General features: G+C 50.3%; 1 protein-coding gene across 1 annotated transcript in view; it reads right to left on the bottom strand.

Annotated features, from left to right (window-relative positions):
* Window positions 1-361: 361 nt before the first annotated feature.
* ptprt (protein tyrosine phosphatase receptor type T) overlaps window positions 362-21,746 on the bottom strand; it is a 64,352-nt gene continuing 42,967 nt past the window's right edge. The window contains exons 14-30 of the mRNA XM_067236479.1: window positions 21,010-21,087; window positions 20,720-20,755; window positions 16,537-16,724; window positions 14,736-14,823; window positions 10,467-10,552; window positions 9,220-9,256; window positions 8,840-8,937; window positions 8,330-8,446; window positions 6,658-6,812; window positions 3,842-3,977; window positions 3,417-3,566; window positions 3,010-3,183; window positions 2,676-2,807; window positions 2,390-2,515; window positions 1,904-2,067; window positions 849-984; window positions 362-415 (exon numbers count right to left, since the gene is read on the bottom strand). Coding sequence (XP_067092580.1) covers window positions 362-415; window positions 849-984; window positions 1,904-2,067; window positions 2,390-2,515; window positions 2,676-2,807; window positions 3,010-3,183; window positions 3,417-3,566; window positions 3,842-3,977; window positions 6,658-6,812; window positions 8,330-8,446; window positions 8,840-8,937; window positions 9,220-9,256; window positions 10,467-10,552; window positions 14,736-14,823; window positions 16,537-16,724; window positions 20,720-20,755; window positions 21,010-21,087 — 1,955 coding nt within the window. The remainder of the gene's footprint in view (window positions 416-848; window positions 985-1,903; window positions 2,068-2,389; window positions 2,516-2,675; window positions 2,808-3,009; window positions 3,184-3,416; window positions 3,567-3,841; window positions 3,978-6,657; window positions 6,813-8,329; window positions 8,447-8,839; window positions 8,938-9,219; window positions 9,257-10,466; window positions 10,553-14,735; window positions 14,824-16,536; window positions 16,725-20,719; window positions 20,756-21,009; window positions 21,088-21,746) is intronic.

Here is a 21,746-nt window from a genome sequence, read left to right as displayed (position 1 = left end):
GTATGTATGTCTTTCGGACTACCTGTCTGCCTGTCTATCCTGTCTGTCTGTATATATTTACATAAAGCGAAACACATTCAAGGCGTATACCGAAAAAGGAAATACTGTACAAGATCACATCACAGGACACAGGAGAAAGAAGAGCTTGGTCTGAAGTGTTGAATCTTCGGCGATTTTTTATACAAGCGGGGGGGGGGGGGGGGTCCTCCTTCACAGGCTGGACTCTTCTGTACAAAATGTGTTTCTTTGCTTTTAAAACACATGCACACACTTTCACACACACACACACACACACACATGAGCGCACACACACACAGAGGGCGTCCATGCAATAGGCGTGTCCTGGCGTTGAGGTAGCCAATCAGAAGGAGCTGAGAGCCTCCAGTGCTACCTCATAGCAGAACTTATACTGCTCCTGTAGAGGGACAAACACAGCAGGGTTAACCACACAGCACACACACACACTCCAACACACACACACACACACACACACTCCAACACACACACACACACACACTCCAACACACACACACACACACTCCCACACACTCCAACACACACACACACTCCAACACACACACACACAGTGGGTCTCTGTGCTGACTGGTGTGTACGAGCAGCTGTGTCTTACTGCGACTAAACCGGCCTCACTCCAACAGCATTATGGTGTGTGAGAGGGCGTGTCTAAGATGTTGTGTTCGTGTGTGTGTGTGCATGCACATGTGTGTGTATATAACTTGTGTGTGAGTGTATAAGTAGTGTGTGTGTGTATGTATAAATGGTGTATGTGTGTAGATAAGTGATGTGTGTAGATAAGTGTGTGTTTAACTAGTGTGTGTGGTCCTCACCATGGTCTCCACCATGTTGGTCTTGTTGTTGCGTAGCGTCTTGACGGTGTGGAACACGTCTACAATGTTCTGCTGCTGGATCATCTCACTGATGCTGCAGATCGCACAGAACGTCCCGCTGCGGCCCCCACCAGTCCTGGGGGGGAGGGGGGGGAGGGGGGATTAGACCATGTGTTTTCATCATAATGCAAACTGTGGACATTTGATTGATTGAAGAAAGAAAGTCTAAAATTAGAACCCTTCACACACACACACACACACACACAGGTACACACTCACACACGTACACACAGGTACACACACGTCATACTTATATGTACACACATACCTACGCACATGCACATACAGACACACTCACAGGCACACGCACGCGTGTGAGAAATCAGTGGCCAGCTGATTGGATGAGCTCCAGTGAACTGTTACGGAGGAAGCTGATTGGTGGAGGCAGTGAGCTGTTAGTGAGGTTGTTTGGTTTAGGCCAGTGGGCAGCACACATGAGTGGAGCCAGGACTACTCAGTATTATTATAGGAGTTGAGTATGGATCCACTACTTCCTCTTTACTAGGGTTATTATATGCTCCATTAGGTACCCTGCGTGGGTGGATATATATATGTATGTGTGTGTATGTATATTGTGCAGGTGTGTGTATATATGTATATTGTTTGTGTGTGTGTGTATATATAGTGTGTGTGTGTGTGCGTACAGGCAGTGCACCATGGTGTGTGTGTGTGTATAGTGTGTGTGTGGATATATAGTGTGTGCGTACAGGCAGTGCACCACAGTGTGTGTGTATAGTGTGTGTGTATGTATATACAGTGTGTGTGCGTACAGGCAGTGCCCCACAGTGTGTGTGTGTGTCCGTACAGGAAGTGCCCCACAGTGTGTGTGTTTGTGTGCGTACAGGCAGTGCCCCACAGTGTGTGTGTGTGTGTGCACGTACAGGCAGTGCACCACAGTGTGTGTGTGTGTGCACGTACAGGCAGTGCCCCACAGTGTGTGTGTGTGCACGTACAGGCAGTGCCCCCACAGTGTGTGTGTGTGTGTGTGCACGTACAGGCAGTGCACCACAGTGCGTCCGTCTCCTCCATCATACTGCTCCTGCCACTTCCCCAGCCGGCGCACCAGCTGCAGCAGCGAACGCTTGGACAGGGGCGTGTCCCGGTAGCCCGGCCAGCCAATGAACTGGAAGTGCTGCACCAGACGATAACCATCCTGGGGCTGTGGAGAGATAATCACCACCATCATCATCACCATCATCATCACCATCACCACCATCATCATCACCACCATCATCATCACCATCATCATCATCACCATCACCACCATCATCATCACCACCATCATCATCACCATCACCATCATCATCATCATCATCATCACCACGATCACCACCATCATCATCATCATCATCATCATCATCAGCACCATCATCACCATCATCACCATCATCATCACCATCATCACCACCATCATCATCACCATCATCATCACCACGATGACCACCACCATCATCATCATCATCATCATCACCATCACCTACCCGCGCCATGTTGCAGATCCTGAAGATGCGGTTGATGATGTCATCATCGATGTCAGCGGAGATGAACTCCACCTGGATTGGTCCATAGCAACAGGAGCTCTTCTCAGGCCAGTACTGGAGACAGAGCTACACACACACACACACACACACACACACACACTTCAGTACTGGAGACAGTTGTACACACACGTAATATATACACACGTACACATGTTAACCACACACACCAGTACGGTAGACAGAGCTACACACACACACGTTACACACACACACGTTGTTTGAGCACCTGTGCAGCGTCCATCTCGTTCACCATGACGATAGAGGAGCAGTTGTAGTCGAACACCAGCCTCCAGAAGTCTGCCACCGTGTTGGGGAGCGGGTGCTGTGTCACGATGAAGGCTGCCGGCTGCTTGTGGCTCTGCAACACAGACACACACTTCATACACCACTCTGTGTGTGTGTGTGTGTGTGTGTCTGTCTGTGTGTAGCTGTATGTGTGTGTATGCCTGTGTGTATGTGTTTGTATATGTATATATCTGTGTGTGTGTATATATATCTGTGTGTGGTGCATATGTGTGTATGTGTATATATCTGTGTGTGTGGTGTACGTGTGCACGTACGTCCATGAGAGCAGCGTTGATGTAGTTGGAGCTCTCTCCGTCTACAGAGATGAGGAAGGGCAGGCAGCGGTCGGCCGACAGGACGTCCATGCTCCGGTTCTTCTCCTGGTTTCTGGGCAGGAGCCCCACACTGCAGTCCTCTGCACGCACCCGAGGGGTCACGATGTTCAGGGTCTGGGGGGGGGGGGGGGGGGGGGGGGGGAGAAGTTATACTGGGTCTCTGTCTCACATGGTGTCTAGAGGAGGGGCATGATGACCCTGCCTCACCCCAACCCCGACTTCTCCCCTTCCAGACAGACAGACAGGTAGACAGACAGACAGGTAGACAGACAGGAAGACACACAGACATACAGGTAGACAGACAGACAGGTAAATAGACAGACAGGTAGAAAGACAGACAGACTCACCTGGAACTCATCTTTGATCTGGCTGGAGTTTGTCTGGGGGTCCAGCCTGCTGATGTTGTAGTAGACCGCTCTGAACTCACACACTGGGATGGCCGTGTTCCCACACAGACACGCCTCCAAGATGGCGTCATGCACAAACACATACTGCTCCTGCACGGGATGACATCAGCACTAGTGACATCAGCACTGACTGTGGTGATGTCCTCACACACAGACAGACAGACACACTCCCAACCTTTTAAAAGATTAAATTATTTGTATACGATTATATTTGAAAAGTGCTTTTAAACTGACAACTTGCCCCCAGAACCCATTAACGGCACTGCTGCCATATATAGCTGCTCAGGCTGTTCAAGAAGAACATCCTCACACACTCCACACACACTCCCCCCCACACACACTCCCTCCCCACACACACACCGTACCTCCGTCTGCACCATGTTGACCCTCTGTGACCGCAGCTCTCGGATGCAGTTGAAGATGTCGACCACGCCCTCGTTCTCCGCCATGTCCAACATGATGTCCACCGCCATGAAGCAGCCCGTCCGGCCCGCGCCCGCGCTGGGGACACACTTCCTGTTAGCCATGCTCGCTGGCACCACGCACCTCACATCACTTCCTGTTAGCCATGCTCGCTGGCACCCGTGCAGTTGCTCTTGAGAAAATGCGCTCGGCTACACGGCCGGCAGTTCTCGAATCGATCTCACGGTACTCACGGTAAGGGGAGCGGTGGCTGAGCGGTCAAGGAGTCGGGCTAGTAATCTGAAGGTTACCGATTCGATTCCCGGCTGTACCAAATGACGTTGTGTCCTTGGGCAAGGCACTTCACCCTACTTGCCTCGGGGGAAGGTCCCTGTACTTACTGTAAGTCGCTCTGGATAAGAGCGTCTGCTGAATGACTAAATCTAAATGTACTTTGATGGCTACGTCAGTGACCTAGCCTCGGCGCCGTCTCAAGTCGGACAAAAAGTCTAACCAGAATTCACTGTTTCAAGTCAGCCGCCTGCAGCCGGCTGCAGAGATGCATGAAGTCGGTTCATGTCAAACGCAGCTATTAATAACGAGGAAACACCCTGTGGGACCACAGTTAAGGTGAGACCCCACGAAAGCACTGGTTTCAAAACTACTTAAAGTATAAAAGTAAAAGTAGTAAGGGGAAAAATTGCCATTAAGGACAAAAGCTTAGGCACAGGGGTCTATAATGCACGACCCCACCTCCCCCCAAAAAAACATTTTTTCCAAAGGCCATAATGACTTGTTATATTGAAATGTTGTTGGTTTAATGATAAGGTGAGCCGTTTGAGCCCTAACCCTAATTTTTGAATTTAGGGTTAGGGTTAGACTTAGGGATTGGGTTATGGCCATCACTAATGCTGATCCTGACTCTGCTACCACACCTGACCGTAACCCTGTTGTTGGTTTAGACATAAGTTCAGCCGTTTTCCTAACCCTAACCCTAATTTTTGAATTTAAGGTTAGGGTTAGACTTAGGGATTGGGTTATGGCCATCACTAATGCTGATCCTGACTCTGCTACCACACCTGACCGTAACCCTGTTGTTGGTTTAGGCATAAGGTCAGCCGTTTTCCTAACCCTAACCCTAATTTTTGAATTTAGGGTTAGGGTTAGACTTAGGGATTAGGTTATGGCCATCACTAATGCTGATCCTGACTCTGCTACCACACCTGACCGTAACCCTGTTGTTGATTTAGGCTTAATGTCAGCCGTTTCCATAACCTTAACACTCATTTTTGAATTTAGGGTTAGATTTAGAGATGCCCGCTAGCACCACGCACCTCACATGACTTCCTGTTAGCGATGATCGCTAGCATACCAGACCTAACATCACTTCCTGTTAGCTACGCTCGCTAGCACCTAAAACCTCACATCACTTCCTGTTGAAGGACAGGAGGGTGGAAGAGAGGGATGTAAGAGTGAATGAAAGGAGGGTGTGAGTGAAGGAGAGGAGGGTGTGACCCAGGAGATAATCCCTTCTGAAAGAGACCCAGTCACGTCAACACGGTTTGGAGGGCTGGAGCCAAATGTGAAATTGCATTGTACCATTTAGCAGCCTCTCCTTGTCACAACTCATTGTCTCCACACACCCCTCCTCTCCTCCCCCTCTCCCCCCCCTGTACCCTGCTTCTCTCGGGAAAGAAGATGGAGGAGAGGAGAGGAGGAAGAAGTTGGAGGGTAGCGAAGCAAGGAGCAGGAGAGGGGGGAGGAGGAGGGAGGAGGGGGGAAGAGAGGCCCTTGTCTTTCAGTGCTCATTCATTCTCCAGCAAAGATGAAAGATTACAGTCATCTACAGGGGACAGAGGAGACAGGGGCGCCAGTAATCAAAGCAGGTGTGTGTTCTGTGTGTGTGTGTGTGTGTGTGTGAGTCACCTGTGTAAGGAACAGAGCAGCAGACTCTGCTACACCCGGCATCATCAGTAGCATGTGGTGTGCAGTATGCAGTGTGCGGTATGCAGTGTGCAGTATGTAGTGTGTGGTATGCAGTATGTAGTGTGTGGTATGCAGTGTGTGGTATGTAGTGTGCAGTATGAGGTATGCAGTGTGCAGTATGTAGTGTGTGGTGTGCAGTATGTAGTGTGTGGTATGCAGTGTGCCGTGTGTGGTGTGCAGTGCGCAGTATGCAGTGTGTGGTATGCAGTGTGTGGTATGCAGTGTGTGGTATGCAGTGTGTGGTGTGCAGTGCGCAGTATGCAGTGTGTGGTATGCAGTGTGTGGTATGCAGTGTGTGGTGTGCAGTGCGCAGTATGCAGTGTGTGGTATGCAGTGTGTGGTATGCAGTGTGTGGTATGCAGTGTGCGGTATGCAGTGTGCAGTGTGCGGTATGCAGTGTGCAGTGTGCGGTATGCAGTGTGTGGTATGCAGTGTGCAGTGTGCGGTATGCAGTGTGCGGTATGCAATGTGTGGTATGCAGTGTGTGGTATGCAGTGTGCGGTATGCAGTGTGCAGTGTGCGGTATGCAGTGTGTGGTATGCAGTGTGCAGTGTGCGGTATGCAGTGTGCGGTATGTAGTGTGCGGTATGCAGTGTGTGGTATGCAGTGTGCAGTATGCAGTGTGCGGTATGTAGTGTGTGGTATGCAGTGCGCAGTATGCAGTGTGCGGTATGCAGTGTGCAGTATGTAGTGTGTGGTATGCAGTGCGCAGTATGCAGTGTGCGGTATGCAGTGTGCGGTATGCAGTGTACGGTATGCAGTGTGCGGTATGCAGTGTGTGCAGTGGACCCACCTGCAGTGAGCCACGATGGGCCCGGCCTCTGGAGGGTTGAGGAACTTGACCTGGCGGATGAAGCCCAGCAGGCCGGTGGCGTAGCAGGGAACACCGTGGTCCGGCCAGCTGCTGAAGTGGAACTGGTGGATCTCACGGATCTCATGGTGGCCCTTCTGGGAAGAGAAACACACGCACACACACACACAGATCCACACACACACAGATCCACACACACACACAGATACACACACACACACAGATACACACACACAGATACACACACACACACACATTCAGATCCACACACACAGATCCACACACACATACAGATCCACACACACATACAGATCCACACACATACAGATCCACACACACACAGATCCACACACAATCTTTATTATATCCTGTCCTAGAGCAGGTCTATAACAGTTTGAAGTCTGAGAGGTAAACCAACACACAGGGTAATAGAATCAAAGTGAATGTTTTAACCCTTAACCCAGTTCCACCAGTCAGATGGCTGTGATCACAGGCAGCCCCTGCAGCTCAGAGTAAACCTGCATGTCTGGCTGGCTAGCTAATGAACTATAGCCACCTGCATGTGTGTGTGCGTGTGTGTGTGAATGTGTGTGTCTGTGTGTGGATCTGTATGTGTGTGTGTGTGTGGATCTGTATGTGTGTGTATGGGTGTGGGTGTGCATGTATGCATGTGTGTGCGCGTGTGAGTGTCTGTGTGTGTGCGTGTGAGTGTCTGTGTGTGTGCGTGTGAGTGTCTGTGTGTGTGCTTGCGGCTGCCAAGGCAGTGGGCTCTGGTGCGACTTCTTCTCTAGAGATTAGGAAACTAACTGCCTGAGGAGCAGGACTATAATCTGCTTGGAGTTGTCATTAATAAAGCCTTTCATATAATCTCCACTCCCATTATTCCTGCAATTAACACAATTTACTACGCTCTAGTTGAGTATGTGTGTGTATGTGTGTGTGTGGGCACATCTGAAGTGTGAACTTGTGCAGAGTGGGTGCCAGACCTTGTAAAGCAGGAATTAAGGTTGTGATGTGCTGTGACTTCGAAAGAAAAGTTATTTCTCTGTCTCTATATCCCTGTTTTCCTTCCCTCCCTCCCTCCCTCCTCCCCTCCTCTCCCTCCCTCCTCTCCCTCCTCTCCCTCCCCTCCAGCTCTGCGTCAGGCAGGGAGGAGGGGTGGGCTTGTAGAACAGATGGATTAATTGCTCAGAGAGAGTTGGTGACATAGTGTTGTGTTGTTGGCGTAAGCAGCTTGCTCAGAGAAACCAAGCAGAAAGATGAGCTTCAAGCTGGGGGCGGCCTCTAATGTCTGCTATCGCTCAGAGTAGAACTACAATAGAGTCTACACTGGGACCATTACAGCTCAGAGTAGAACTACAATAGAGTTTACACTGGGACCATTACAGCTCAGAGTAGAATTACAATAGAGTCTACACTGGGACCATTACTGCTCAGAGTAGAACTACAATAGACTCTACACTGGGACCATTACAGCTCAGAGTAGAACTACAATAGAGTCTACACTGGGACCATTACAGCTCAGAGTAGAACTACAATAGAGTCTTCTCTGGGCCCATTACAGCTCAGAGTAGAACTACAATACTCTCAGATAAATCTGCTGTATCTGGCAGTCTGTGATGTGTGTGTGTGTGTGTGTGATGTGCATGCTTACCTTCTGTACAGTAAAGGTTCGGATGACGTATTCAGCCAGAGGTTCTGTCTCTATCAGTGTGACCTTGATGTCGCCGTAGATCTCTGTCTCATCAGGCCAGTAGCGCACACACTTTACCTGAACACACACACACACCCTGTTACACACACTTCACCTGGACTCACACACCCTGTTACACACACACCTCACCTGTGCACTATGCTACTGCAAGACGACCTGTTCATATAATCAGCAGGGAGCAGCTTTAAGATCCCTTCATTGAGAGTTTTCTGCCACACAGGAATCCCTCTCCCTCTCCCTCTCCCTCTCCCTCTCCCTCTCCCTCTCTCTCTCTCTCTCTCTCTCTCTCTCTCTCTCTCCTGTTGTTGTTGTTGGCAACATCATCAGAGTTTTGTCTCTTCCTCCTCTAATCCTTCTCCTCCCATCTCTCTCCACACACCCTCTCTCCCTCCCTCCCTCCCTCCTTCCCTCCTTCTCTCCTTCCCTCCTTCCCTCCCTCCCTGTACTCACCCTGCCCACCTCAACCAGGTTGGTAACCATGACGATGCTCGCAGTGTTCTCCTGCCAGATCATCCTCCAGAAATCTCTCACTGTTTCCTGCATGGGACCTGCGCACACACAGAGACACTTTAGCACACAGTCAACTCTGTAGCCTGTAAAAGTGTCTACGATCAATTACAGATAAGTCTTTTCTGGTCAGAGAACCAACTGTGCTAAATGTTGGCTTTTACAGCACTGGTGGATATCCCCCCCCCCCCCCCCCCCCCACCCACACACACACACACACACACACACAACACCCCCCCCCCTCCCCCAGCCACACACACACACACACACACAACACCCCCCCCCCCCCTCCCCCAGCCACACACACACTATGTCTGGGTTACCTTGAGTAGCGATGTAGTGTCTGGGTCTGTGGTACCCCTGTAGAACACAAACAGTCATTTAACGACTGAGGTCGTTGTATATATACTAAATGGATATATACACTAACGTATACTACATGGATATATACACTAACGTGTACTAAATGTATATATACACTAACGTATACTACATGTATATATACACTAACGTGTACTAAATGTATATATACACTAACGTATACTACATGGATATATACACTAACGTGTACTACATGTATATATACACTAACGTATACTACATGTATATAAACACTAACGTATACTACATGTATATATACACTAACGTATACTACATGGATATATACACTAACGTATACTACATGGATATAAACACTAACGTATACTACATGGATATAAACACTAACGTATACTACATGGATATAAACACTAACGTATACTACATAGATATATACTATGATAGATATGTACTATGATTGTACACATCTAACACAGGATCTATGATGGACAGGTACTATAATAGATCCAGTATGATCTATGATAGATAAACACTATGATAGACAGGTACTATAATAGATCCAGTATGATCTATGATAGATAAACACTATGATAGACAGGTACTATAATAGATCCAGTATGATCTATGATAGATCAGTCCAGATGCTGGTATGATAGATAAACACTATGATAGATCAGTCCAGATGCTGGTATGATAGATAAACACCATGCTAGATCAGTCCAGATGCTGGGATGATAGATAAACAGTATGCTAGATCAGTCCAGATGCTAGTATGGTAGATAAACACTATGATAGATCAGTCCAGATGCTGGGATGATAGATAAACACTATGATAGATCAGTCCAGATCCTGGGATGATAGATAAACAGTATGCTAGATCAGTCCAGATGCTGGTATGGTAGATAAACAGTATGCTAGATCAGTCCAGATGCTGGTTTGGTAGATAAACAGTATGCTAGATCAGTCCAGATGCTGGTATGATAGATAAACACCATGCTAGATCAGTCCAGATGCTGGTATGATAGATAAACACCATGCTAGATCAGTCCAGATGCTGGTATGATAGATAAACACCATGCTAGATCAGTCCAGATGCTGGTATGATAGATAAACACCATGCTAGATCAGTCCAGATGCTGGTATGATAGATAAACACCATGCTAGATCAGTCCAGATGCTGGTATGATAGATAAACACCATGCTAGATCAGTCCAGATGCTGGGTGACTCACGTCGATGTAGTTGGCGTTGATGTAGTCGGAGTGGGGCTCCCCCTCCAGCAGCTGCAGCCTCACCCTGGTCTGGTCGTCTGTGGGGTCAGATATCCACAAACACCAGGTCTGAAGTTACACTCACCCAGGAGAGGACACACACACACACATGTACGTTCACACGGACACACACACACACACATTGTACAATCTCATCATACAATCATACAATCTACTTTGACAATGTTCACAAATGTATACCAAGCCTTTTCTGAACTGAACTGAAGAGACCAAGGGATGTAAGCACGCATGCCTGTTTGTCTCTCTCACACACACTCACACACACAGTCTCTCTCACACACACTCACACACACAGTCTCTCTCACACACACTCACACACACAGTCTCTCTCACACACACTCACACACACACACACACACACAGTCTCTCTCTCTCACACACACACACACACACACACACACACACACACACACACACACACACACACACACACACAGTCTCTCTCTCACACACACACACACACACACACACACACAGTCTCTCTCTCACACACACACACACACAGTCTCTCTCTCTAACACACACACACACACACACACACAGTCTCTCTCACACACAGAGTGCAGTAGCAGAGAGACAGAGGTAATTAAGCCTGGAGACGCAGGCTGAAGGGGGCTGCAGCCGGCCGACTGCCCAGAGAGGAAGGCTCTAATTGGGTCGAGACCAGAGGCCAGAGATGGAGGCTGGCAGGGCAACACAGGCTCAGGGTGTGTGTGTGTGTGTGTGCGTGTGTGTGTGTGTGTGTGTGTGTGTGTATGTAGTGCCCTAACCCTCCATACCCCAGGGTTTTTCAGACTCCCAGGCTAACACTACTCTGCCTCCGGCAGCAAACAAAGACATCACACACACACACAGCGTGTCCTGGTGGTTCACCAGGTAGAACACATGCCACGTAGACCCCGGCCTCACCACAGTGACCCGGGTTCGATTCCAGCCTGTGGCCTTTCCTGCATGGCATCCCCTCTCCATCTCCCCTGCCGTCTCTACACGTCTCTCTAATGACGTGTCACCATCAAAAATACATCTCAAAATGCCAACAAATATCTCAAATAACACACGCAATCCTCACGTCATTACTGACTGAGACCAGGCACTCCTCTGATCAACTGTCTTTAGTTCTCTATCTCACTTTTCGGTTCAGCATGCTTTATTGGCATGAATGTTCAGGTTAATCAACGTTGACAAAGCAGTCCACAGTGAAGGGACAACTCATGCAAGTTAACAAACATGAGAGAACTTAATCATCATCAATCATAAAACAGACATCCATACAATTATAATAAAGCATTAATATCGTTTCTCTCTCTCTCTTTCTCTCTCTCTTTCTCTAACTCTCTAACTCTGTAACTCTCTCTCACTCTGTCTGTCTGTCTCTGTGTCAGCTTGTCTCCCTCCATCTCTCTCTTCTCTCCTCTCTCCCCCCTCTCTCCTCTGCCTCTCTCCCCTTCTCTTTCTCTACCTCTCAGAGACTCCACCCTCTACAGTGTTTGGATAGGGTTGAGAACCAGCGGGACCTGTGTGCAGGTGGACGCCAGACAGACTGAATGTGCAGAATATCCTAATCTCAGTTTGTTATTCGGCAGCCAGTGAGTGGGATCATGGCAGCTTGGGAGCTGGTGTGTATTAAGACCTGGCTGAGCTGCTGAACGAGGTGTTTCCTCTGCTGCAGGGCGTCACGGCAACACTACTCACAGCCACACAGTAATCACTAAAGCCCTGTACTCACCACAGTCCCAACATCACACCACACTGTCAGCCTGGATGAGGCATTACACACACACACACACACACACACACACACACGCACAAGCATGTACAGTTAACATAGGTACACACACACGTACACACCTCTCTCTGTAAGCCAACACCCTGCAGCCCTGTCAGGAACAGCAGAATGCTTATTCCAGCTGTTTGGGCCGCTAAGCATGCTGGGAGTTTCATCCACTTTCATCCGGTTTAATGGGTATTTCCAACCTCAGAATCTGATTGACAGCCGTGGTTATGATGCATCACGGCTAAAACCTCTTCACAGCTCCATTATAAAGAGTTTGTAGCTTCGAATACGAGGGCTCCTAGGCTATAAGCTAGGAGCCTGCTCATTGCTTAGTAAGCTGCTCATTAACTGGCTATCTATCTGGCCAGGTAGGGGTGGGTGGGCGGGGCCAGGTGGGGGGGTGGGCGGGGCCAGGTGGGGTGGTGGGCGGGGCCAGGTGGGGGGATGGGCGGGGCCAGGTGGGGGGATGGGCGGGGCCAGGTGGGGGGGTGGGCGGGGCCAGGTGGGGGGGTGGGCAGGGTCAGGTGGGGGGTTGGGTGGGGCCTGGTAAGGGGGTGGGCGGGGCCAGATGGGGGTGGGCGGGGCCAGGTGGCTGAAAGGGTTTACAGACTAAAGTCTGCTGGAATCAGAGCCTCACTGTCAGATGATCCCTAAAAATTCCTCCATGCCTCCACCCTCATATCCTTTCTTTCATCCTTCCTTCCTGTGGCAGGTGAATAAGCGGTGAGAGTGAAGCATTGTGGGAAGGCTAACCTCCAGGCTCCTGTTAACTTCACAGAATCCTCATCCTGCAGACTTCAAGGGCTCCTATGAAGCTTCTCCAGCTACGTGTCGGGAATTAATGTCAGTTAAGATATGAGGAACAACTCTGCAAAGAGCCTTGCAGGTTTGACAAGCTCTCTCTCTTTCTTTCTCTCTCTCTTTCTCTCTCTCTGTCTCTCTCTCTCTCACACACACACACACACTCAGGAGGACTGGAGGAGGGCGGACTGCGACGCTGTGTTCTAGCTAATGAAAGGGAGCAGGCGGGACACTTATTATTCCGAGAGCACTTTGCAGCGCAGCACCTGACGGTGGTGAAAGGCATCCAGTCGTATCACCGCTGGCTGAGCTGAGTGGCAGTGTGTGGAAGAGCTGTCAGACACACACTAACACCGACGCAGCAGTGTCGTCACTCACTCTCACACACACACATGCACACACACACTCACACAGACATGCCCAAACAGACACACACAGCCCCACACACGCACACACACGCACACACTCACACGCACGCACACACGCACGCACACACACACACACACACACACACATGCCCAAACAGACACACACGGCCCCACACACACACACACACTCACACACACATGCCCATATACACACACAGCCCCACACAAGCACACACACGCCTACGCACGCAGTGCCGGGTGGAGAGACTGCTGTGTTGGAGCACGGTTGCGTCAGGGCAAAGCTCATCACTAACATGGCAGAACATGTTCTGCCACACAGAGCCTTGCTGTAACGCACACCTCGCAGAGTGGCTACTGATCCAGAGTGATGCTCAGTGCAGGTTGTGTGTCCAGGACTACGAGATATAGTTACTAAACTAAACTTCTGTTCATATCATACCTCCTCTGCACTCTGGGATTCATCAGTAATCAATACCAATAACCCATGAATAAAACATGGAGGAGAAGAGACCACGTCTGACTCACTTTCCTGTCTGTCAGATGCAGAGAATGGCTCTTGCTTTGACCCAACTGCACCCTGGGAAATGTGGTCTTGTTAAAAACCACGGGTATTGATTTCCCGGACTCCCCTGCTTGTGACGAGGCAGTGAGCAGCAGGAGAGGGCACAGTCCTCTTCTGTCTACCGCCGCCAGCACACTTCAGTCCCCTCCTACGAGGTCTGGGAAACAACCACTCAGACTAACTTCCCTTCAAACATGTCTGACTGCTCTGCACATGCAGCAACACTAACACACCCTACACAGGATTCTATAGGAACACTAACCCTACAGGATTCTATAGGAACAGTAACCCTACAGGATTCTATAGGAACAGTAACCCTACAGGATTCTATAGGAACACTAACCCTACAGGATTCTATAGGAACACTAACCCTACAGGATTCTATAGGAACACTAACCCTACAGGATTCTATAGGAACAGTAACCCCACAGGATTCTATAGGAACACTAACCCTACAGGATTCTATAGGAACAAAACAAAACCATTAGTCTGAGAGACACTAGCCAGCAGACTCCTGTGATACTATATACAACACACCCACACCCACCCTCACACACCCACACCCCCACACACCCACAAAGTGATCTTGATGACGGAGCATAAGGAGTCTCAGAAGATGTCTCATACACGTATGACTTCAACATATTTAACCAGAACTGTATTCGTGTCTCCCCAGTACTCACAAGCGATGATGTTGCCATAGCGATTCTTGCTCCGGTTCTCGTCCTTCTTGGCGGTTTCCCAGGGTGCCGTCTGCCCCTCAGCCAGACCCTGCAACCAGGAAGCACAAGTCACAGCCTGCGCACACACACACACAGGCCAAGACTGAGTACAGGCTCAGTGAATGTAGTTATGTCATGAGAGAGGCTCCCACAGACAAACCTGGGTCCCCAGAGTGAGGAGGGGGCGATGAGAGAGAGATGGAGATAGATGGAGAGGAAAGAAAGAAAGAAAGGCGACGGGGAGGAAAGAGAGAGAGAGATGGGAGATGGAGAAGAGAGATGGAGCGAGAGGGGGGACATAAAGAGAGAGAGGAGAGAGAAAGATGGAGAGGAGAGAGAAGAGGGAGAGAGAGGGGAACATAAAGAGAGATAGAGAAAGAGAAAAACAATGAGACAGAACAGTAACTCTGTCTTCTTATCTCGCCTTTTCTCACCCCATCTCTCTCTCCTGTCCTCTCCCGCCCCCTCCCCCCCACTCATTCTACCCTGGGGCCTGTATGGAGGCTGATGGTGGTCACCCGGAGAGAGAGGGCAGGAGTGGTCATGCTCTGTTGTGATGGATACCTCTCTAATAACACATACAACGGCTGCTTTATCAGCGCAAGCCAGGGAACACCAGTTTGTGGGAGGGAGACCGTGTGTGTGTGTGTGTCCTGGAGAGTTACTAATTACCAACACACATACAGCACTAGCAGAAGAAGGGGTGTAGGAGTAGAGGAGCAGGAGAGAAGGAAGAGAGGAAGAGGAGAGGAGGAGGAGGAGAGAGGGGAGGAGGAGCAGGAGAGAAGAGAGGAGGAGAGGAGGAGGAGAGGAGGAGCAGGAGAGAAGAGAGAAGAGAGGAGGAGAGGAGGAGGACAGGAGGAGCAGGAGAGAAGAGAGAATAGGGGAGGAGGAGAGGAGGAGGAGCAGGAGAGAAGAGAGGAGCAGGAGAGAAGAGAGAAGAGAGGAGGAGAGGAGGAGGACAGGAGGAGCAGGAGGAACAGGAGAGAAGAGAGGAGGAGGACAGGAGGAGCAGGAGAGAAGAGAGAAGAGAGGAGGAGAGGAGGAGGAGAGGAGGAGCAGGAGAGAAGAGAGAAGAGAGGAGGAGAGGAGGAGCAGGAGAGAAGAGAGGAGCAGGAGAGAAGAGAGGAGGAGAGGAAGAGAAGAAGACTGTCTGCAGGGACGCAGCACTGGGGAGGCAGGAGGAGGAAGAGGAGGAGAGGAAGAGATCAGAAGAGAACATAGTGTCTGCACTGATAACAGTACTGATCAATAAGGACAGATGGAAGTTGATGGGATGATGTTTTCAAGAATTCATTTCGTTTTGATTTGTTTTTGCCCTCATCAATAACCATGGTTGTTCCAGTGAATAATTGATGTGTGTCAGGAGAGATGATAGGAATCAGAATGAGAGGAGGGGAGGAGGATAGGGAGGGGAGGAGGATAGGGAGGGGAGGAGGATAGCGAGGGGAGGAAGAGAGAGGAGGGGTGAGGGGTAGGATTAGGAAACAGACACCATTTCTATTTCAAGACCATCAACATTTTTAAATAGACAATTATTTATAGGAAACAATATTGTAACTCTAGAATTAATTTCATTTCCTCACTTTGCCCATAAATTATCACCTCTCACATAAGAACCCCAGGTTCACATTAGGCATGTTCTGTCCCGGGGTTGGAACCCTGGCCTCTTGGTCTGGTGGTACATCTGGGGTTAGGAGTGGAGGAAGGGAGGAGGGTGGGGAGGAGGGAGGGAGGAGGGAGGTGAAGGAGGTGGTCTCACCTCGTACTCCTCCTTGAAGCCGTACCCTTGACCGCACTTCATCTGGGTGATGTGCTGCAGCAGGTCGGCCACACGGATGGCCGGCTGAAACTGGCCCGCCTGGTAGGACATCTCCACAGACTCACATCCTCCGTAGGGGAAGCCCTGCAGGGTCAGGCTGGCCTGGGCCAGGGAGGGCTGACTGCTGTCTGTGGAGGAGAGGGGAGGGAAGGAGGGGATTGGAGGGGAGGAACAGAGGGGAGGGGGGGAGAGGAGGAGAGGAGAAATTAGGAGAGATAATGTATTCAGACTGGCCATGAGATAAAGAGAACATAGAGAAGAATCAGGTGACCGGCCCCTGAGCAACTCTCTAAATTACAGACATTAAACACCTAGATAGTCTCAGATAACAGTGCACATGTTTTATTAATATTTGCATCTTATTTATCTTTAAAACTTATTACTTCTGCCTGGGAGCAGGTGCCTCCCTCAACACACTGATGCTGCAACAGAGGATGAAAATGTGTGTGTGTGTGCGTGTTATTGAGTGTGTGTGTGCGTGTGTGTGATTGAGTGTGTGTGTTCTCTCCTCTCCAGTATTAAGTGTTCTTTGGTTGTGTCTGTGGAGAACCTTGTTAAAACCCTGTTGGATCTAAATGGGTTCCAAAAGCATTCTATACCGGCATTCCTACTGGGTTCTAAAGGGTCTACCAGCATTATCACAGGGTTTTAAAGAGTCTATCAACATTCTAATGAAGTTTCTAAAGAGTCTATTAGCATTCTAATGGGGTTCTAAAAGGTCTGCAGGGATCAAACAGGGTTCTGAGAGAGCTTCATGGACAGACTGGAGCCATCTGGTCATGGCTGCATGCTAGGATCACATGACCAGGAGTGATTACAGAGGGAGGAGGAGGTGGCTAGGGGCCTTCATCTGGCATCAACATCTACATGTAACATGTTGTGTGTGATGTAAACACACACACAACGAGGATAAGTGGGATTCATATCTGTCCAACTATTCTATCAGCACTGTGTTTCTGCATGTGTGTGTGTGTGTGTGTGTATGTCTGTGTGTGTGTGTACGTACAGTACTTGTGCTCATTACACTAGTCCTCAGCCCCCGCAGTTGAGCTTCTCCATAATTATTACTGATAGGAGTCAGAGATAAACACCTCGCTCCTGTACTTAGTCATGTAATGAGGTTAGCCATTTGTGTGTGCGTGTGTGTGTGTGTGTGTGTGTGTGGGGGGGCGGGGGTATAAAAGGGAGTGACTGGGTCTCTACTTATATAAGTCCTCCTGTATCCTAGCTAAAGGGGGAAGCTTAACTAGATTAATACTGGTTCGCTACTTGTCAGTCTAACACTCAGTTAGGGCAGGGTACACTGACTTCCTGTCTGGGCAGGAAGTTCCATATAGTCACTTAAAGAGCCCAAAGCAGCGGGTCTGAAGAAGAGTGATGCCACATTAAGATCAGTTATCAACGTTACATTACCAAAACACGGTCATGAGCTTCCCTGTACTCTGCTGTTCCACAGTCTACTCTGCTCCACTCTACTCTAATTCCACCATTAGCTATAATGACGGTCTCTACACGCCGGACATCTCTCTGAGTGGAACAACATAATGAGCCATTAGGTTACCTGTTTCAAACCACAGTCATCACCCCCAAGGGAGAGGAGAAGGGAGGGTGAGGGTATAGAAGGTAGGGAGAGGAGAAGAGGAAAGGAGGAGAAGGCCGGGCGACTGGAGTAGATGAGAGGAAAAAAGGGAAAAGGAGAAAAGAGTTGGGGAGGAGACGCGAGTGGAGTCAGAGGAGGAGAGACGCGTGTGGAGTCAGAGAGGAGGAGAGACGTGTGTGGAGTCAGAGGAGGAGAGACGTGTGTGGAGTCAGAGAGGAGGAGAGACGCGTGTGGAGTCAGAGAGGAGGAGAGACGTGTGTGGAGTCAGAGGAGGAGAGACGTGTGTAGAGTCAGAGAGGAGGAGAGACGCGTGTGGAGTCAGAGAGGAGGAGAGACGCGTGTGGAGTCAGAGAGGAGGAGAGACGTGTGTGGAGTCAGAGGAGGAGAGACGTGTGTGGAGTCAGAGGAGGAGAGACGTGTGTGGAGTCAGAGAGGAGAGACGCGTGTGGAGTCAGAGAGGAGAGACGCGTGTGGAGTCAGAGGAGGAGAGACGCGTGTGGAGTCAGAGAGGAGGAGAGACGTGTGTGGAGTCAGAGGAGGAGAGACGTGTGTGGAGTCAGAGAGGAGAGACGCGTGTGGAGTCAGAGAGGAGGAGAGACGCGTGTGGAGTCAGAGAGGAGGAGAGACGTGTGTGGAGTCAGAGGACGAGAGACGTGTGTAGAGTCAGAGGAGGAGAGACACGTGTGGAGTCAGAGGAGGAGAGACGCGTGTGGAGTCAGAGAGGAGGAGAGACGCGTGTGGAGTCAGAGAGGAGGAGAGACGCGTGTGGAGTCAGAGAGGAGGAGAGACGTGTGTGGAGTCAGAGGAGGAGAGACGTGTGTGGAGTCAGAGAGGAGGAGAGACGCGTGTGGAGTCAGAGAGGAGGAGAGACGCGTGTGGAGTCAGAGGAGGAGAGACGTGTGTGGAGTCAGAGAGGAGAGACGCGTGTGGAGTCAGAGAGGAGAGACGCGTGTGGAGTCAGAGGAGGAGAGACGCGTGTGGTCAGAGAGGAGGAGATACGTGTGTGGAGTCAGAGGAGGAGAGACGTGTGTGGAGTCAGAGGAGGAGAGACGCGTGTGGAGTCAGAGAGGAGAGACGCGTGTGGAGTCAGAGAGGAGAGACGCGTGTGGAGTCAGAGGAGGAGAGACGTGTGTGGAGTCAGAGGAGGAGAGACGCGTGTGGAGTCAGAGGAGGAGAGACGTGTGTGGAGTCAGAGGAGAGATGCGTGTGGAGTCAGAGGAGGAGAGACGTGTGTGGAGTCAGAGGAGGCGATACGTGTGTGGAGTCAGAGGAGGAAAGACGTGTGTGGAGTCAGAGAGGAGGAGAGACGTGTGTGGAGTCAGAGAGGAGAGACGTGTGTGGGGTCAGAGGAGGAGAGACGCGTGTGGAGTCAGAGGAGGAGAGACTCGTGTAGAGTCAGAGAGGAGAGACGTGTGTGGAGTCAGAGAGGAGGAGATGTGTGTGGAGTCAGAGAGCTGTGACAGAGTGACTGCTGTGTTTGGAGTCAGCAGACGCCTGCGTGAGCTGAGGACTGCAGACACAAACAGCTGGGTCTCTCCCATGCTGGGTCTCTCCCATGCTGGCAGATCAGCTAAGACAGGCTTGGCACCTGAGAGAGGCTCTCTCAGGCTCCTTCTCTGCCCCAAGACGTCCTCTCTTTCTCTCACACATGGCCCTACCTTCATCCCTCTCTTCCACATTTCTAAATCCTTCTCTTCCTCCGTCTTAATCCCTCTCGTTTCATCCCTCCACGCTCTCTCCCTTTTGTTGATCTCCTTCTCTATCCCTCTCTCCCTCCGTCCCTTCCTTCTCTATCCCTCTCTCCCTCCGTCCCTTCCTTCTCTATCCCTCTCTCCCTCCGTCCCTTCCTTCTCTATCCCTCTCTCCCTCCGTCCCTTCCTTCTCTATCCCTCTCTCCCTCCGTCCCTTCCTTCTCTATCTCCCTTCATGCTTTTCTCCATCTCTTTGCATCCTTTGTCCCGTCTCTGCCGCGGTTCCAGCAGAGTGGCAGGGCAGGATGAATAGGCAAGGCTAAATTATTGACTGTGAAACTGGATGATTATGGCGTGTACTACGGCCAATTTACACACGTCTAACAGTATAAATTTACTGCGGAAATCAATAACAGGCTCTGATGTGGACATGCTTGCCTCTCTCCCTCCCTTTTTCCTGTTCTCCATCTCTCTCTCCTTCCCTACCTCTCTCTCTCCTTCCCTACCTCTCTCTCTCCTTCCTTACCTCTCACTCTCCTTCCCTAACTCTCTCTCTCCTTCCCTACCTCTCTCTCTCCTTCCTTACCTCTCACTCTCCTTCCCTAACTCTCTCTCTCCTTCCCTACCTCTCTCTCTCCTTCCCTACCTCTGTCTCACGGCTGCACTGTATGGCAGGCCTTGTGTGCTGTAAGTGTCCCCCCTCAAGCTTGTAGTGGAGGGGAAGAGAGGGGAGGAGATGAGGAAGAGGGGAGGAGAGGGGAGGAGAGGGGAGGAGAGGGGGATCAGGAGAGGGGAGGAGAGGGAGAGGGAGAGGAGGAGGAGAGTCTCTTACCTATAGATGTGGTAGCAGGAACAGGCTCCTTGGACACTGCAATCACAAAAGGAAATCAGTTAGCATGGAGGCTCCGTCAGATATAGCTTAGCATAACCAGCTGTAGTTTAGCATAATCAGATTTAATTAGTATGACAGAAATGATTCACTGATTAATTGAGTTGCAGATAAAGTCTGTCAATATGTGGTTGGAGGCAAGCAGGGCTCTGGTTATCAAGACATCAATAAACGTTTCAGATTAAATGCATTGAAAACACGATCCTCGTTACGCGGTCAGAAACAGGAAGTACCTGAGTAGTAGGAGTTGAGCAGGGACTTGCTCTGTAGTGTCTTACCCTGCACAGAGAAGGAGCAGGGGGAGGGGGAGGCTGGGGGAGGGAGGGAGGGAGGGAGGGAGGGAGGGAGGGAGGGAGGGAGGGATGGATGGATTAAAACACAACCACCATGACTGCAATATAACCTAGGAGAGTGATGCTAACATTCTACGCCTGACTTCAGAGCTCCCTGGTAGTGATGCTAACACGGGTAGCATGCGACGCCTGACTGCAGTGCTACCTGGAAGAGTGATGATAACAAGGCTGGCATGCTACACCTGATTGCTGTGCTACCTGGGAGAGTGCTGTGGCAGCAGGGTATAATGCATCTGTATGGATGCAATAACAGAAAAGGTTATTTCCTCTGTATAATATGAAAGGCTTTCTCAGGGAGCTGAGCTTGCAATTCTAACTGGCTCATTAGATTGACCTACAGGGACACCCCTCCCCCCTACCTACCCCTTACCTCCCCCCTTCCTACCCCTTACCTCACCCCTTCCTTTCCCTTAACTCCCCCCTACCTCCCACCTACCTACCCCCTACTTCCCTCCCACCTCCAAACCTCTTCCCCCTTACCTCCCATCTTCATCACCCCATACCTCACCTGAACCCCTCTCCCCCCGACAATCTTCCTTTATCTCAGACCCTCGCCTCTTTCATCTCCATCCTTCGCCACTGAACCCCCTTCCCTCTCCCTCTCCTTCTCCCCTACC

The sequence above is a fragment of the Osmerus mordax genome, chromosome 1 (genome assembly GCF_038355195.1).
Source record: "Osmerus mordax isolate fOsmMor3 chromosome 1, fOsmMor3.pri, whole genome shotgun sequence".
Classification (NCBI taxonomy): domain Eukaryota; kingdom Metazoa; phylum Chordata; class Actinopteri; order Osmeriformes; family Osmeridae; genus Osmerus; species Osmerus mordax.
The sequence above is the reverse complement of the archived record's forward strand: the minus strand, read 5'-3'. Positions and strand labels throughout refer to the sequence as shown.